Below are 18,205 nucleotides of genomic sequence, written 5' to 3' on the forward strand. Positions count from 1 at the left end.
TGGGAAACCTTGATGTCTGCCAATTTATACGTAGTTAAAGTCATGATTTAGGTGGTGAAGGACTTATTTAATAAATATTACAAAATTTGGAAAGTGGTAAAATGCTTTTCTCAAAAAAAGTGTTCAGTAATAAATACTTCATTTAAATGATTTTATATTTTAAAATCACTTTCAATATGAACTTTTAAAATAATATAGACTGCAGGAGATCACATAAAGAAGAAAAAGAATAAATATTCAATCGGCATTGGGCCAGTTCGGTTTCAACTGCAACACATGGGCCATTATTTGATACGAAATGAGAGAAAAGACCCAGATCACCGAGTTCAGGATTTTATTCCTGACACTTGGCAGGTAATGACTGAATAAAAGTTTTAGTATTTTATTGTTAAACATGATCTCAGGAGCTTTTCATGATCATGGCATTATGGGTTATATTTGGCACAAATTCTTAATATTAAGTCATGTCAATTAAAATTATTTGCCACTGTAAATGTCAAATGTAAACTCTTTTTCCCATTTAAGAAAGTGAAAATTTTGTTTCATTCATTTTTCATAAGTAGACCATTTCCTTGAAGGTACTTTGATAATTCACAGGTACATTTTTGAAGTTTTGTCTCTGTTATCTAGTTATGTATCATTATGGAGCAGCTTCCAACTTTTCCCTGTGTCTCTAAGATTTCATGTGTAAATATATACATGTGCACAGAGGAATTTGGGTGGTTTAAACAGAATAGACAATTGTTTCATATTCATATGCAGTACCTGTAACCATACGGTAGCTATTTTTCTATAAGTAAATGTAAAACTAATATTGATGGATATAAAATTTAGAATAAAAGATGTGTTTCTGCAAAGATTGAACCAAAGAAGACTGCTAATAAATTGAACATGTCTGCCTACAAAAGTGCAATTTTATTGGTTCAATCTAATGGACTTTTCTATGCAGAATCTGACTTTATTATGTTGATGACAGTAGGGGTACCTTAAAAATGTCCTGCCTCCTTTTCAGGAGCAGGAGGACCAGATCTTTGCTTCAGCGCAGGGTGCCTGGCAGCCCAGTGTTCCTCCTCAATCCCACACACTGTGTTCTGATGCCTAGTTCACTCTGAGGTGTGGCCCTAGTGGATCTAGATTAAGCGGGTATGCAGACTGGGGCTTTGTGGTGTTTTATCATCTTCTGCCCATCACATGGGCTTATGATTCTTTGTCATCATTGTGGTGGATAAAAGGGGTGCAGGTCCCACATGTCCTTTGTACGTAGGTACCTGGCATTCTTCTGCATAGAAAGTGGAAGATAAGTAGCAAAATTATGGATCATTGATGCATTTTCTCTCTTTAGCCACTTTTTCACCATCCTAGAACTACATATTGGCTACTTCTTAGAACTTAATCAATTTCTTACATCCATGCTGCACTTAGTCAATGACAAATATAAAAAAAAAATCTTCCCTATAAAAGGATATTTTATTCAGACTCACATTCCATTTTTTCACACACAAACCTACTTTCAGATCCTGAAAAGCTTAACAGTTCTCTCTTAAAAAAGCTGTGAGTTCTTCAGATTTTCCTAAACATCTGTGTGTGTGTTTTCAATTCCCAATCATTGCATTTTAGGTGCAGAGAATTATATTGGAAGTGTATTAATGTATTTGTTTGGGCAACATGCTGTTCATATAATTGACATAAATGGTGCTCTGACCCCTGCAGCGGGAGCTCCTGGATGTTGTGGATAATAACGAGTCAGCGGTGATTGTCGCTCCCACGTCCTCGGGCAAAACCTATGCTTCGTACTACTGCATGGAGAGGGTGCTGAAGGAAAGCGATCAAGGGGTGGTCGTGTACGTCGCACCAACAAAGGTAGCACTGAAGTGAATGTAGTTTTCTCTTTAATTCCTGAACCTCTTCTTTTAAAATAATGCATATAGTTCTCTGGGGCGTCCATATCACTTTTTATTTATTTGTTTTCCAGTTTTCTTGGGATGCGAGTGACCTATGACATTGTATTATGTAAGGAGCACAACATAATGATCTGATATCTGTATAGTGAAATGATCACCATAGTAAGTCACCACAACATCCATGAACTCACAGTTTCACAATTTCTTTCTTGAGAGAACTTTTAAGATCGATTCTCTTAGCCACGTTCAAATACGTGAACAGTGTTGGTAACTGTGGTCACCAGGCTTCATATCACACCCTCAGGACTTATTCATCTTCTAACTGGAAGTTTGTACCCGTCACACCCTTCCCCTATTTTGCCCACCCCAATCCCTTGCCTCTGGCAAACACCAGTCTGTTCACTGTTTCAGAGAGTTTCACTTTATTTTTTGACCTGCATTTTGTCCTTCCTGTTTGAAAGGCCAGAATAACACTTGGAACCACTGTTTGAATTGAGAGAAACACCCACATTTTGCTGAGCAATGTTGAGTCACTTCAGAACCTAGCATTGCCATGCATAGTTTATGGGAGCTGTCCAATCTCCTGTTGGGCATTGGTAAACTGGCCTGTTTCTTTGGCTGGGTGTTTTGCCATATTTCTTTTTCTTTTTTAGTCTCTTTTTAAAAAAAATTAAACTACCATTAATATACAATCTTAGGTTGGTTTCAAATGTACATCACAGTGGTTCATCAGTCTCTGTGATGAACTTACATTGTGATTGTGAATTGTGGTGCCCTTTTATTCTCTTCCTCTTCCCCATGACTACACCCAACCCCATCTCTCCCCCTTGGTAACCAATAGTCACTTCTCAGTGTCTATGAGTCTACTGCTGTTTTGTTCCTTCTGTTTTGCTTTATTTTTATATTCCACAAATAAGTTAAATCATATTGTATTTGCCTTTCTACATCTGGATTATTTCACTGAGCATAATACCCTTTGGATCCCTTCACGTTGTTGCAAATGGCAGGATTTCTTTTCTTTTTATGGCTGAATAATATTCCATTGTATATATGTACCACATCTTCGTTATCCATTCATCTATTGATGGACACTTGTATTGTTACCATATTTCTTTTATGTCAAGTACTTCATAATGTTGACCTTTAAAACAGAAAGTATGACCTTTGTCATCTAGGAGAAAGACTGTTTTACAGGAAATATAAATTTGCATATCATCATTCACAACCCTTTGGTTTGAATGTGATTACTTTTAAGAGAGGCATATTTAGCTGGATAACTTTAATTGTACAGAACAAAATGAATTCAGGCTCCACTTTAGCTCCTAGGAAAATGTGTAGTGTTGAGTGATTTGTGGTCAGCCTCAGAATCAGATTGATCAATATGATTAGTTGAAATTAGCACTTTATTTTTGGTTGTAGCTGTTTTGTTTTTCATGTTTATGGAAGCAATAGGTGCTCATTGCAGGAAATTAATAAAATATATCAGGAAAAATTAACCTTACTAAAAGTGGAATTGGTAAGTCAATACAATATATATTGCCAAATTATTCTAAATGTTTAAAGCTATTTTTATTTCCACTGGTAGTATATTGTCTTATGTTTTATAACATTTCCACTATTGTTTGAAAAGTTTTGTTATACAGATAGGTGAAAACTTCTACTTCATTTTTTATTTTGCCTTTTGGTGATCACTAGTGATTTGGTCATGGTATGTATTTTTTTTGGACATTGATATTTTTTTATTCATGAACTACTTGTGGATATATTTACCCATATTTTCTTTTTCTTTGGGGAAAGAGGGATTGTCTTTTTAATGATTTATCACAACTTTATATAATAAGTGTATTACTCTATGTATATATAAAAATTATAAATATATTATTTTATTTGCCACTTTGTCTTTTAACTAAATTGTCATATTAATGATGATAATATTTTGTCAATATCTTTGTATAGACAGAGCTATCAATACTTTCATTTAGCATTTCTGTGTGTATGCTCAAATATATGAAAATGTTCTCTTCCTAGTATCTTTAGGCTTATATTTTAAAATTTATATTTTAATCCGTGTGAATTTTTGTTTTAAACATAAAGTGTAAAATAGAGAGATGTTTGTATTTTTCCAACACTCAGATTTCACTAGCCAGGCTACCTGCTTGATCCAGAGCATGGTTTTACTCATTCATGTATGTGTTCAAACTTTCGATGTCTGGTGGAAGTCCCCAAATAGAAGAACCACAAGTCTATTTTGGCTCCCCCTTCATTTGACCTTTCCTCCATAGAAGACACACAGGTTCTTTCTAAGCCTTGGTCAAACAGGTTTTCAGCTGTTTTATTGCTGTTGATATTTGTTTTCTGTTGTGTGAGTAACATTTACTGTTCTTTTCCTTCTGATGAAGTGATTTTTTTTCCCATTTTGCTTTAGGTTGAGGTTTATCAATGGGGTTCACATGCTTACTCAATTCTCTCAAAGAGAACATGTTCATGTATTTAGGTCTAAGAAGGGGGATATCAAGCCTTCTGCATTCATAGAACTACATATTTTTTAAATTCCCTACAAACCTCAAAAGCTACTAGGATTTTACTCTCTCTATAGCCCAAAGACCTGCAGAAGACAAAAGAGGCCCTTGAACTAAAGAGGCCAAAAAGGACCACCTAGCCAAGATGGCTATGTCATTAAAGCCTAGACTTCCTGGTTTTATAATCCAACTGCTATTCATTTACTCATTCAATTTTTTAATCAGTAATTTTTGAGTCTCTACTCTGAGATTAGGCTAGGACTATTATCAAGTAAGGATACTAGGATATAATAAGAGGTTCCTTTTTTTTTTTTTTTGCTTTGTACAAAAAGTAGATTTTGTTGGAAATACTTTTTCCACTTTTATTTATTAGCAGTCTGTAAGTTATTTTCCTTCTTTGTTTTTATTGACATATAGTTGATATACATTATTATATTAGTTTCAAGTGTACAACATAGTGATTCAATAGTTATCTACATTATTAAATGCTCACCCCAACTGGTGTGTTTACTATCTGCCAAATCAGAAAAATGTTACGGAGTTACTGACTATATTCTCTGTGCTGTACTTCATCCCTGTGACCAATATTTGTTATGGTTGATATTTTTTGTCTCTATCCCCTTCACCTATTTCACCCACGCACCCGAACCCTTCTCCACAGTAACCACCAGTCACTTAGTGTATATGAGTCTATTACTGTTTTGTTCATTTTGTTTTATTACAGTCCACATATAAGTGAAATTATATGGTATTTTTCCTTCTCTGCCTGGCTTATTTCACTCAGCATAATACCCTTTAGGACCATCTATGTTGTTGCAAATGGCAGGACTTAATTCCTTTTTATGGCTGAATAGTATTCCATTGTGTATATGTACCACCTCTTCTTTATCCATTCATTTATTGATGGACACTTTGGTTGCTTCCATATCTTGGCTATTGTAAATAATGTGGCAATAAACATAGAGTGGGTTGTATGATATTTCTATTTTTAGTTTTTTGAGGCACCTCCATACTGCTTTTTGTAGTGGCTCCACCAGTTTACATTCCCACCAGCACTGTAGGAGGGTTCCCCTTTCTCCACATCCTTGCCAGCATTTATTATTTCTTATCTTTCAGATAGTTGCCATCCTAACTGGTGTGAGGTGATATCTCATTGTAGTTTTGATTTGCATTTCCCTGGAGATTAGTGATGTGGAGCATCATTTTATGTGGCTTTTGGCCATCCAATGTCTTTGGAAAAATTTCTGGTTCTCCTTCCACTTTGTTTTTTTGGTGTTGAGTAGAAGTACATATTTTTAGGTAGCTCCTGTTGCTCTCTCAGGTTTCACCTGTACTTTGTCCTGTGAGTAATGGAACTCTTTCCTTGCCAATCAGGCCCTTGTTAATCAAGTGGCAGCAACTGTTCACAGTCGTTTTACCAAAAGGCTACCAGGTGGTGAAGCGCTATGTGGTGTTTTTACGAGAGATTATCGTCATGAGGCCCTAAACTCTCAGGTAGGATATATTAATTAGTGCATTTGTTATCAAATTATGTAATAGTACTTTCTTGCCTCTTTCACTTGAAATTTGGCATCTTTAACAGACGCTGTGGAAATAATCTTCTTGAATTTATCAAAGAGAAAACGGCTTTAGAGAAAATTTAATTTTGTTAAATTTCAGAATGAGAAATAAAATTCATCTTTCTTTAAGAATACACATTTGGTTTCAAATTTCAGTTATAGTTCATGGCACCATGTTGGTTTTTAAATGGATTCAAAATGATCTGAAGAACCCAATGTTATTAAAAAATATATAAACACCAATTTCCAATCAGAATGACTTCTCTTGATAAGTAGATATGCATCATAATTTCAAAAATGTATTAGGGTAGCATACAATATATTAAATCAATCATAGACAGTTTTCTCCTTATTGAACTCATAGATAAACAAAACTAAACAAAAAGTGAAAACATGGTTATGGAACATTGTAAGGTAGGCGTGAAGATGTGCAGCCTGCATTGCCCCTCAAGGAAGGCTGACTGCCCACATGTGCAGTGCCAGCAGACAGTCTACCAGTTCTGTCTCGACATTCATATACTGTGACTGACCGAGGCAGGCGCCCAGACGCTGCACCATTTTAGCTTGTTGTGGAATAGCCCGAACGGCCAATACTCACTCCAGAATCTGAGCCAGCTTGGCCAAGACTTTATCAGGCCTGTTTTAAAAGTTTAGCTTTTTTCCTCTGCCAATTCTTGCTTCTCCCACCTCCATGGCTGTTGATCCTACAAAAACATTTTCAACCTAACCTACCTCTCAGGGTCAGATTTTGAAAAAATAAACCTGTGACAACCAGTGTGTTCTATTTTTATTACTTTGAATGATTATAAACGATCGTTTTAACTTCAAATCTGGTATTTTACCATTTTAGCCTCTAAAAAATTATAGTTTTGTAAGGTTCCAACTAATATATCACAATTTTAATGAAACATTCTCAAAAGCAATATTCTATCCTAATTATCAGCAGGTACATTCAGGAGTTGAAACTCTTTGTTTTATACTCTTATAATTATATCTGCACATACTAAGTGTTCAAAATGTTCATTTACACAGTATTATTATTTTTAGGTCCTTATTACAGTCCCTGCCTGCTTTGAAATTCTGCTGTTATCTCCTCATCGCCAAGCATGGGCGAAAAGGATCAGATATGTTATATTCGATGAGGTAGGCTTGGTATTAAATTTCTGGGTTGATTTCCTAGTGTGCATAAGTGCTATAATGAAGCTATTTGGTGCTTTGGGACATTTCCCTCTTGTATGGAGTTCAGGGTGGGAGGCACTTCCTTCCGAATGGCTTACCCAGTGAAACATGGTCATTTGGCTCTGTTTTCCTGTTGTGACTCAATAGGGTGTATCAGCAGGTGCCACAGAATTCTATGGTCATTTGGCTCTGTTTTCCTGTTGTGACTCAATAGGGTGTATCAGCAGGTGCCACAGAATTCTGCATAGGGAAGGAAGTTGTCATTGGTGACTATCAGAGTAGCAGCGATAAACCACCATGGCATGCATCTTCCCAGCCAGAGATTTCAAAATCCCATCTTTGATCTCTAAAGAAAGAATTTTGAGCTATAGCACAATTGTATAAGTTATTTCACATTCATGATCCTAACAGAAAACAATTTTCAGATTTGGAGTACAACAGTTCGGCAAGAGGGTTTTCCAAAGGAGTGTGTAAGGGAAGCTGGAAAGGTCAGTGCAATAACCCAGACTTGCTCCTAAGCTTAAAGGGACAAGGCGGTCACTGAGACGCCAAAGGAGAGGCTGATTGCATTGGCCACACTGCGAGGGACACTTTCCTTAGTGGAGAACAAGCTGGCTCAAGGAAAGTGCTCAGGGAGAGAGCCAGTGGAACCAGAGCCCAGTCACATGGCTGCTGGGGGCTCCCCTTTGGCCGGGTCTGATGGGTCCAGAGAGCGTCAGAGTCGTTTTGAGTAGTGTCTGTAGGTCAGTTTCCCTGGACAACACAAGCTGGGTGGAAACAATGGAAATTTAAAGGCGAAAATAGATGCTATTTAGAAATTTTTATAGCAGCATGATTAAGAATGCTTATTCAGAGATTTAAAACATTATAAAAGGGTATATTCTTTTGATCCAAATAATGTTCGATTTAAAGGGGAAAAATGATGAGCCTATACTTCTGTTGTAAACCTGGAGCTACCAAGCGGTCTGTACTTTTAATTTGTTTGCTATTAATTTACTGTGCTCATTTTTGGTTAATCTGTATATATTACATCTTGAAGGCATTGAATATTTCTGTTAAAAAAAAAATCCAACAACTGTCATTGCAATCTAGAACCTTGAATTGAACTCTAATCTCAAAGTTCTGAAATAATACAATATTGGGTTCCTCAGTGTCTTGCCAATGGGTTTCAGCCCCGGGCAAGTACTATGGATTCAATGTGACCAAAGAAATGACAGTACAACGTTCTTAGGGTGAAAGGGTTATACCCAACTTTATTCCCACGGTGGCAGGTCAGTCACTAGAATCCCGTTCACTCAGAGCGAGTCTGCAGGCAGCAAGCCCGTCTCTGCCTCCGGGCCTCTCTGCCCGCACAGCCGTCCTCTGGGCCTCTGTCCTCGGCGCTGCCACCACTCCAGCCTCTGCTCTGCTCTCCTGCAGCCTTGCAGCCGTGCCACCGTGTTACCCAGACCATGGGCAGAGCTCTTTATATAGAGTCAATAACAGCATATTGCCCACACATGTATAGTGAGCTAGCCAACCAGGGCCAGGTGAGAATACTGGCCACAGGAGCTTTCATTTTATCCATACTCAGTTTCCCCAATTTTATATAAGGGTAAAGCTGAAAAGTTGGAAGACTAATGTCTATTCTGACAGTCTTGGAAGAGTGCTCTCTAGTGCAGCGGAGAAGGTTAATATTCGGCAGAGTGGTATGTTATCTAACTAGGGGCACGTAATGAAAGTCAAAGGGGCAGTGGAAATTTTTTGAAAAAATTATGGCTATGAAAATGTCCTTCCCAGCTGATTGCTGGTGTCATAATTTAATCTGTTTAAAGAAGACCACATTTGAAAATCTTCCCTGAATCCTCCTCATTTGCTTTATCTGGTTAAAGACACTCAAATATTTATTCAGCAAATATTTAAGGAGTGCCTCTGTAAAGCCAGGCACCACCCCTTGTTAGGAATGCCCAGGACCGAGGTCACAGAGTCATTGAAAAAAGGGACTTAAACAATTAAGTGTGGAAATGACTATACCAGGCCTCCCACTAGAATGTGAAAAGAAAGATCAGGCTGTCATGACTGATAATGGTAGGGAGCGGATAAGAGGATGACTCTGGAATGGGCAGTCAGAAAAGTCTTCCTGATGCGGCAACATTAAGCTGAAGTCCACAGGTTGAAAAGAGGGGGTAACAGCCCTCTAAGCAGAGGGGACAATTTATGCGAGGGCTCTGGGGTTGGATGTTGTCTTCAAGGAACAAAGAAATTTCCAGTGTTTCTGGAGCAAAGAGGGAGCAAGAGAGTGGGAGTGGCTTGACAGGAAGCTGGAGAGACAAGCAGGGGCCAACGTATGCCAGGCACATTACACGCCTTGTTAAGTTTACATTTTGTTCCACCTGCAGGGGAAAGATACTGAATATGTTTAATTAGGGACATGGCCTGATCTCATTCATCTTTTTGGATATGTCATCTTGGCTGTGATGTGAAGAATATAGGGGCAGCATAGAAGCTCGACTAGTGGTCAAAGGGTATGGTGTTTCTACAGCTGGGATGTGGCTACTTGGTTGACAGTACATGGAGAGAAGTGCATAGATTCAAAATAAATTTTTGTAAGTAAGAAAAAGAGGAATTATCGATGGATTGGTTATGGGGATTAAAGAAAAGTTATGTGTCAAGATTATCTGTCACCTGAACTTGCCAATATTTGTATAAACTTGACATGGTTGATTAAAGGTAATAGGAAATTGTGTATGTCGATTCAGACTTCCAAGTCTTTCTTTCATTTGCTATTTTTAAATCAGCATTTCAATGGAGAAATTTTTTTCTTTAATAGGTCCATTGTCTTGGTGGAGAAATTGGAGCAGAAATTTGGGAGCATCTCCTTGTCATGATCCGATGTCCCTTCTTGGCTCTTTCAGCTACAATAAGTAACCCTGAACATCTCACCGAGTAGGCATTAGGTCCCAGTTACGATAAAACACTTCTCTGTTTTGAATGTTTAAATGACATGCTTTCTATATAGGTTCTGAAAAGTTTCATAACTTTCTGGTGATCTTGTTAAGTTATGTCTGAGGACATATTTGAGGAACAGAATTTCTACAGCACTTCCTGGCAGGTGCCAAGCAAGGGCACACTCAATAAAGCAAAATCAAGGACTGCCCACCAGATTCGCAGCTGACTGGGGAATCCTCCCACATCTCAAAAAAGACTCACGAGAAGTGACAGACCTATGTTCCTTTTTTCTTCATCCTTTAACAAGAAATAAAAAATAAAATGATGTAATGACATACTCAGTTTTGGACCTTGAGATTCCTTATATTGTCCCACTTTGTAAATGTTTAGAAAGATAGCAAAGCCTTATTCACTGAAAACCCCATATCATTTTATCATTGGGCTATATTTTTGCCCACTAATAGTAGCAATTGCAGAAAAGACTCCTGTGTGCCAGTCACTGTTGTAAATGTTTTGCAGAGATTAATTTATTTAAAATATCTGTCAACCCTTACGGCTTACTTTTTCCACTACTACTATTAGTATTTCCAATACTACTATTACTATTTCCATTTTTAAATGTGGAAAGTAGGCACAGAGAGATTAAATGCTTCAGTCATGAGCCACAGCTGCCAGTAAGGAGGCTGGGGTGCAATCTCAGGTAGTCTGTTTTCAAGTCTATTCCCTATGTATAATTTTCAAGGCACATAAAAATTCATTATTTAAAATATTTAGCATCATAAGAGTAGTACTATATTATTGCCTAAATAGTATGTGGATTTACTTTTTAAGGTGGCTCCAATCAGTAAAACATTACTGGAAACAAGCAGACAATATAATGGGAAAAAATGTTGCTTCTAAAAGAAATGCCTATTCTCACAAGGACTACTTGCAAATAAAGCAATCATACAGAGTTAGACTTGGTATGTTTAATGTATTCATAGGAATTTTATCTTTTGCTTTAAAATTATTCCAGTCATTATGTGTTCATTGATTTGGAAATTCTTGCTCTTCATATTTAGTGCTCTATGGAGAGAGATACAATGATTTAGAGAAGCATGTATGTTCAATAGAACATGACGACATTACTTTCGATCATTTTCACCCATGTTCTGCACTGACAGCAGATCATGTAAGTAATGCTTTAGTCATATTTGTTCTGAGTAATATAAACTTTTTGTACATATAATTAAAAAGCTGCCTTGTTGATTCTTATCAGAATTACAGGATACTTTGTAACAGATATTTAACTTAGTTTGATTTTTAATTTTTGTATTGAATATATTTGACATATAATATTATATAAACTGAAGGTGTACAAATTAACATTTGATGCATTTAATTTGACACATTTATATATTGTAATATGATGGCTATTGTATTGATATTTAGCACCTCTATCACTTTACATAATTATAGTACAATATTGTTGCCTATATTCATTATATGGTATGTTAAATCTCTAGGCTTTACTTATGACTCATTACAAGTTTGTACCCTTAAACACCACCAGTCTTATCCCCTGCCCTGTGCTCCTGGTAACCATAGTTTTACACTCTGTTTTTTGCTAATTGGACTTTTTAAGATTCCACACCTAAGTGATGTCATCCTGGACTTGTCTTTCTCTGTCTGACTTATCTTACCTCAGGGTCTATCCACATTGACACGAGTGACAGTTACCTTCTCTTCTCACAGCTGAATAATATTCTTAACCCTGGTTTTAAAAGTGACAAGAATAACCTAATGGTTTTCATTAGTTCCTCAACGGTGTCAGATCCACAAAGCCAAAAATGTTTAACTTGCAGGGGTTTTTTGGTCAATTTCATTTATTGTTGGGCATTATCTTTGCCCATTTCCTTCTTCTGAGCACTGTCCACCTCTGTAGTCTAACCTTAGTGGGGCCACAGCTGACTGTGGACAGCTCCTAGTACGTGTGAGAACCTGATCACTATGAATGAAGTTAAATAAGAAAAAGACTTTCGCCAGCGTAACAGTCACAACATGACTTGTATAATATACTTCAGATTAATATGAAAGAACTGAGGGGAAGGAAAAGCATAATAAATTGTGGCAACTTAAAGAGAAGAACCACCCACCTTGACAGTCGCCTTGATAGCTCTATCATAGAAATGGTTTCAGAAGGGCAGGCGTGAAGCAGCATGAGTGAGCTGCTCTGAGTTCAGCTGAGGTGAGGGATTGCTCGATCGGCATGCATCCTGTTCCTGGCAAAGAGCAGGGTTCAGCCCTTACCACAAATTATCAAACCACACAGGAGAACTGCTCGCTCCAGCAGAACTTAGCCAGCCCGCCGTCCTTGAAAGAACTGTTGTCCGTCTCTTTCTGCTCAGTGTGGACTGATGCTTCCCATCTCGCATGGCATAGGGCTGATGTCACAAAAATAGCATCATGGTGTATATAATACTACCATTTATACTGTGCGGTGGAAAAATAAATGAATTGAGTTCCCAGCTTTTAGCCACAGATTTATTAAACTGATTTAAAAATTAAAACCTAGAAATTGACATTAATCACATTGACAGTTGTGGAGGCATCAATCATGTGCCAGGTGTTTTACTCAGGCCTAATACACATTTTATGTAACTTAATTCTTACAACAAATCTGTATCATAGGCAGAATGGTCCTTCATTTTAGAAATGGGGAAACTCAGGCTTCTGTCAAAGGTTAAGGACTTCAGAAATCATAAATGCTCCAGTGACCAAAATAGAAGATTTACATCTTAAAAATTATGATAACTCGAGGATCTGTTTTATGATTTTTTTTTTTAGTTAGGCAAAATAAATGACCATTTTCAAGTAGTAAGAATATAAGAACAAAATTCTAACCCTCTAAAATAATAAATTAATTTTCTATTTTCACATTCTCTCCTTACTTCTGGCTAGTTCTGAATGCTCAAACTGAGAGATGCTGAAGGATGATTCCATGAAATTATTTGCATCCTGTAGATTTTACAAACCTAATTCAAAACCTAATTGATTGTTTAAGTTGAAATATATTTGACATATTACACTATGCGTGTAAAGTGTACAACATGTTGATTTTGGTATATTTACATATTGCAGGATAATTGCCAGTGTAGCCTTAGCTAACACCACTGTCAGTTCCCATAGTTATCATTTCATTTTTGTGGTGGGAATAATTAAGATCTAGTCCCTTAGCATGTTTGATGTTTTTAATACAATATTGTTGTCTATAATCACTACTATGCATTACATCTTCAGTACTTATTTATCTTCTAAGCTGACTCTGTAAGGTAAAAGTACAGATATTTTAATTATTATATTTTGGAGGAGGAACTAGCATTTAGAGGTGGAATTAGAACTAGATATCCTACTTCAAGCTCTGCTGAACTTTTCATTCTACTAACCAGTTTTGTTCAACTGCCAAATTGTCCTTCATTTTAGAAATGAGGAAACCCAGGCTTCTGTCAAAGGTTAAGGACTGGTTTGGAGTTGCCTTTTTAACCCAGAATTTTCAAACCTGGGTTTCATAACTTACTAAGCTATTTACTAAAACAAGTGCCTTATTGTCACATATTTTTGGAAAAGTCTGTATACTATGGTCCCTTCTTTGATATCTAACATTTCCAATGAGAAACCTTCAAGAAGTCTATTTAACAGAACACTTATGAAAACAATCCCCACTTTTTCTTTTAAAGAATACATATTAACATCTCAGGGATCATGGTTTCATAGGCAAGAGGGGTTGAAACCAGTAGAAAATGCTAAAATGCAAACTTCTTGAGAACAGGAATTTTTTAATTTATACTTTAAGGTATTTGTAGAAAAATTAATAACATGTATATCCAGAAGGCTTAAAGCAAAACTAAGTCAATGACTTGGCAGAGAAGTTTCCTTGAGTGTCCCAGAGGTGATCTGAATGAAGCTGACCCAGCTGATACTTCAGAACTTCAGCAAATCAGCTCAATTAAAAGGCCTTAGGAAATAATACAAAAACTTTTGTTGGGCTTTGGTTTTTTTCTATTGTAGCAAATCAGGGACATGCTTGGTTAGTATTTTGTTTGCATTTCAACACTAATCAGCATTTGAATATTTTAGTTTGGTGCTGTTTTTGATGTCTTTGAGGTCATGATAGTGATTATGAGGTGGTCAACTGAGGGAAGGAGGATTGAAATCAAACCAGGAGCATTTATTTCAGGGAGGAGGCCATAGGTTTATGTTGCAACCCAAATTATGTCCCACTGTGGAGTAAAAGCTAGGGGTCTTTATTATCAAATCATGGAGTATCAGGTTGTTATCCAAAACTTATGGCTGGAAGATATAATTACATTTTACAATTCATTGGTTTTATGAGTGCATTATGTCAGTTACTAGAAAATATCTTTCGTAAGATGTCCAGTTTTTATCAGGAATATGGATGCATGTCTTCTGTGTTCAGTCAGATGCCTTTGACCCAATTAATAATAATTCAATGTGATTCTTGGTTCAAAAACAGGAGGAACTTTTAGTCCTAAAATAGAGTCTTTTATGTTTAGAGGTTTTCACACAAATCAAAGGATGTAACATAAGATAAAATAAAGAGATATTAAAAATTTCAATTTTATTTTGAATGTAGATTGAAAAGTATGGATTCCCTTCTGACCTTGCCCTTTCACCTCGGGAAACCATCCAGCTTTATGACACCATGGCTCGCTCCTGGAAGAGCTGGCCCAGGGCCCAGGTAAGTATGATTTTGTAATTAATTGGAATCAGTCCTTTTATAGTGGATTGTACCATTGACATCCAGAAAGACCCACTTACTCTTTCCACTCATTTGCATCCAATCTCCTAAAATTATCATTGAACTCTGTCCAAATAAAACTTTGCCTTCTCAGATGTTCTTCTTTAACATTTTGTGTTTTACTTGTGTAGGGTGGAATGCCACTGACTTCCTGAAAACATTTCTTCTTTCAATTTCTGGAACACTATAGTTTAGTTTCTCTTACATCTGGGATTTATCCTCCTCTTCCGGCATTGCACTGCCCTCTCTCTCTACATCCTAAACACTGTCTTTTTTCATCTATTTGGTTTTGCTCTGCATCCTTTTGTTTGAAGAGTTCATCCACCTTATTAGGTTTATGTCCTAGAGCTCTGAGGGAAAGAAAAGAGGTTCAGCACTCTGTGCTCTCAAGAAACTTAAAATTCTGTTAATGCAACATGTAACTAGGAACATCTTTGGGTTTTTGTGCATGATTTTTTTAAAATTTTGTGATATTTCTTTTCAAGGAATTCTGTCCAGAAGAATTCATTCATTTTAAGAATAAAATTGTCATTAAAAAGTTGGATGCCAGAAAATATGAAGAGAGCTTAAAGGAAGAATTAACAGATTGGATTAAAAATGGCAATGCTGATAAGGTAACTTGCACATGTCTTTGGCAAAGGATGGCATTTACTTTTCTTGAGTTGTATTGTTCAGTCACTACTGTTTTCTCTCTTTTTTTAAATCTTTAATGTTCATTTTAGGATTTTAAGTTGCACTTGAAGTCTAGCGATTCTGAGATAGACTGAAAAGAGAAAAGGGAAACAAATCTTTGTCTTTCCCTTTGGGCCTTATGAAATACGGCCAGAAACCATTGGTTTCTGCCAGAGGCTCCAGCAATACGAACGAAGGTGTCTCTCTCCAAAGTCCATGTTCTTGATTTCTTGGCAAGAGAGAGATTGGAGCCACAGTAACAGGAGCTGAGAAGAATTTTTTCTCCTTTATCCTTCTGTGTGCTGGAGTTTTTTCTTTTATGATTTTTATTTCAATTTGTGGATTAAAGCCTTAACCTGAAGTCATATACGTTATACATATTTATTTTAAGTAAGTTGATAGTCTTTATATTTTGAAGTTTGCTTCGTTGGAACATGTTGAGGTTCCTGATTTAGGGGATTTGCACGTATTAGATTTTTCTCATGTGATTTTATTTTCATTACATTTTAACTCAGATAGTCTCCCCCCATTCAAAAACGTAGTATAAATAACATTCATTTTCTTCGTTGTTTTGTCATTTAAAACCTTTACAATGTATTTGGAAGTGAGTTTTTTATATGACATGGAGAGAAACTGATTCACCCTGTCTCCTACCAGAGTCGAACAAGCATCATGTACTGGACAATCCATTTTCTGACTGATTTGTGTTGCCTTAAATAGGTTCATGTTAAATTGCGTGTATGTGTGTGTGTGTGTGTGTGTGTGTATTTGCCCATTTATTTTATCTTTAGTGCATAAATTTGTATATTTCTTTGATGGTGCTTTGAAAATTTTTATACTTTCCTAATTATTATTATTATATTTTATTATAAAGTAACCACAGAGGCACTATACAACTATGAAAATATGTTATTCAAAAGTAATAATTCCTTTCTTTATTATGCATAACTTAAATAGTTCTTTATTCATCACTACAGGCCAAAATAGTTCTGAGGAATCTTAGACCTGATTCAGTTTGCAGCTCAGGAAACATGGTACATATGTTTCCACTTCTTGTTGAAAAGCTAAGGAAAATGGAGAAGTTACCTGCACTATTTTTTTTGTAAGTCATTTAATTTAATTTGTTTTGTTTGTAATTTGTGTTTTCCCTATTCTTTTAAGTTGAGGAAAGTTGTACAAACTTTACTGTTATAACATGGTTTTCTTCACTATTTTTGATGCTCATTAGTTAGAAGAATGCACATTTTAAAATAAACCATTCTAGTTCATTCTTAAAAAGTATTTTCACTTGTGCTATTTCAAATATTTTTAAAAAGATTGAAAAATTTCCTACTTCATTTTTTGTAATTTTTTTCCTGTAAACTATTATATTTTATGTTGGTCATAAATTTTCAATAAATACCTAGGTTCTTTACAAAACAAATTGAGTATTTTTGCACACAAGTATTCAACATGAAATTAAAGATCCTTACAACAAGCTAGAGGACTTATTGGTGGGGTAGTTTATTGTTTTTAATTAATAGTTATGAGAGCTGTAACTTAGAGGCACTTGTGAAATTTTATATGCTGTAATATAAAAAAGCTTAAAATTGAATGTAATAATCCAGTTTCAGAAAAGTGTAAATTATATCAAAGTATGATTTATTAAATGGAAATAACAGTATATATCCTGGATTAGCCTTGATCAGATAGTTTGATCAGAATAGAAAGCTTTATTTAGGTTAGATAAGTTCAAACTACTTTAAACCATGGAAGTTATATGGCACAGACTCTTGCTGAGGTGGCAAGGTTAAATGAAACTTGTTCACTTATAGTGAACATATGTCTATAGTGAACATACTATATGTCTAATAGACATATAGTAATGAATCATCATTGGTGATATATATTTAAAATAATGATGAAAATTAAATGTGCAGTTGCATTTGGAACTTTTGGGGATTGCATTAAAATTGTTCCATCTGCATTTTTGGTTACGGCAAAGAAGATAAATTTCTGAACCACTAAGCTACACAGCTCACCTACTTTATGTTCAGCATGACTACAGATTTTCATTAGAAACAAGAGCAATTCTGTACATCTGGGATATTCTGAAAAACTAACTGCAAAATAAAAATCCAAAAGTATACTTTCCTTATTCATATACACATGTATGTAAAACATTTAAAAGTAAAATATTTTCACCAAATGGCTGAAGAGAGTCAAAAGGCACCAACTTTCAGTTATAGATAAGTAAGTCATGGGGATGCAATGTACATCCTGGGAACTATAGTTAATAATACTGTTTGTATATCTGAAAGTTTCTAAGAGAGCAGATCTTCAAATTTCTCATCACAAGAAAAAAAATTCTGTAACTATGTGCAATGGTGGGTGTTGACTAGCTTAGTTGCGGTGATCATTTCACAATATATACAAATATCATGAAATCATTAAGTTGTACACCTGAAACTAATACCAGGTACGTCAATTATACCTCAGTGGAAAGAAAAGGGAGGGCAGTGTCCAGTAGAAGAGCTGGCTCTTCATGCAGCAATAAAAGCTTCTCTGGAAATGATGCACAGGAGCATACTTGCTATATTTTAGAGTGTGGACAAACTAATGGGAGAAATGGAACATGATTTTTTTACCAAGTGGCTTGTTAGCTTATGT

The 18,205-nt window shown here is 35.9% G+C and overlaps 1 protein-coding gene across 3 annotated transcripts in view; it reads left to right on the forward strand.

Moving 5' to 3' along the window:
* DDX60 (DExD/H-box helicase 60) overlaps positions 1-18,205 on the forward strand; it is a 94,756-nt gene that overhangs the window by 35,576 nt on the left and 40,975 nt on the right. For all 3 annotated transcript variants that reach the window (XM_057490706.1, XM_057490726.1, XM_057490746.1), the window contains exons 16-25: positions 199-354; positions 1,711-1,860; positions 5,795-5,914; positions 7,027-7,122; positions 9,968-10,083; positions 10,918-11,048; positions 11,148-11,257; positions 14,720-14,824; positions 15,370-15,498; positions 16,534-16,658. In XM_057490706.1, coding sequence (XP_057346689.1) covers positions 199-354; positions 1,711-1,860; positions 5,795-5,914; positions 7,027-7,122; positions 9,968-10,083; positions 10,918-11,048; positions 11,148-11,257; positions 14,720-14,824; positions 15,370-15,498; positions 16,534-16,658 — 1,238 coding nt within the window. The remainder of the gene's footprint in view (positions 1-198; positions 355-1,710; positions 1,861-5,794; positions 5,915-7,026; positions 7,123-9,967; positions 10,084-10,917; positions 11,049-11,147; positions 11,258-14,719; positions 14,825-15,369; positions 15,499-16,533; positions 16,659-18,205) is intronic.

This window comes from Manis pentadactyla, chromosome 1 (genome assembly GCF_030020395.1).
Source record: "Manis pentadactyla isolate mManPen7 chromosome 1, mManPen7.hap1, whole genome shotgun sequence".
NCBI lineage: Eukaryota > Metazoa > Chordata > Mammalia > Pholidota > Manidae > Manis > Manis pentadactyla.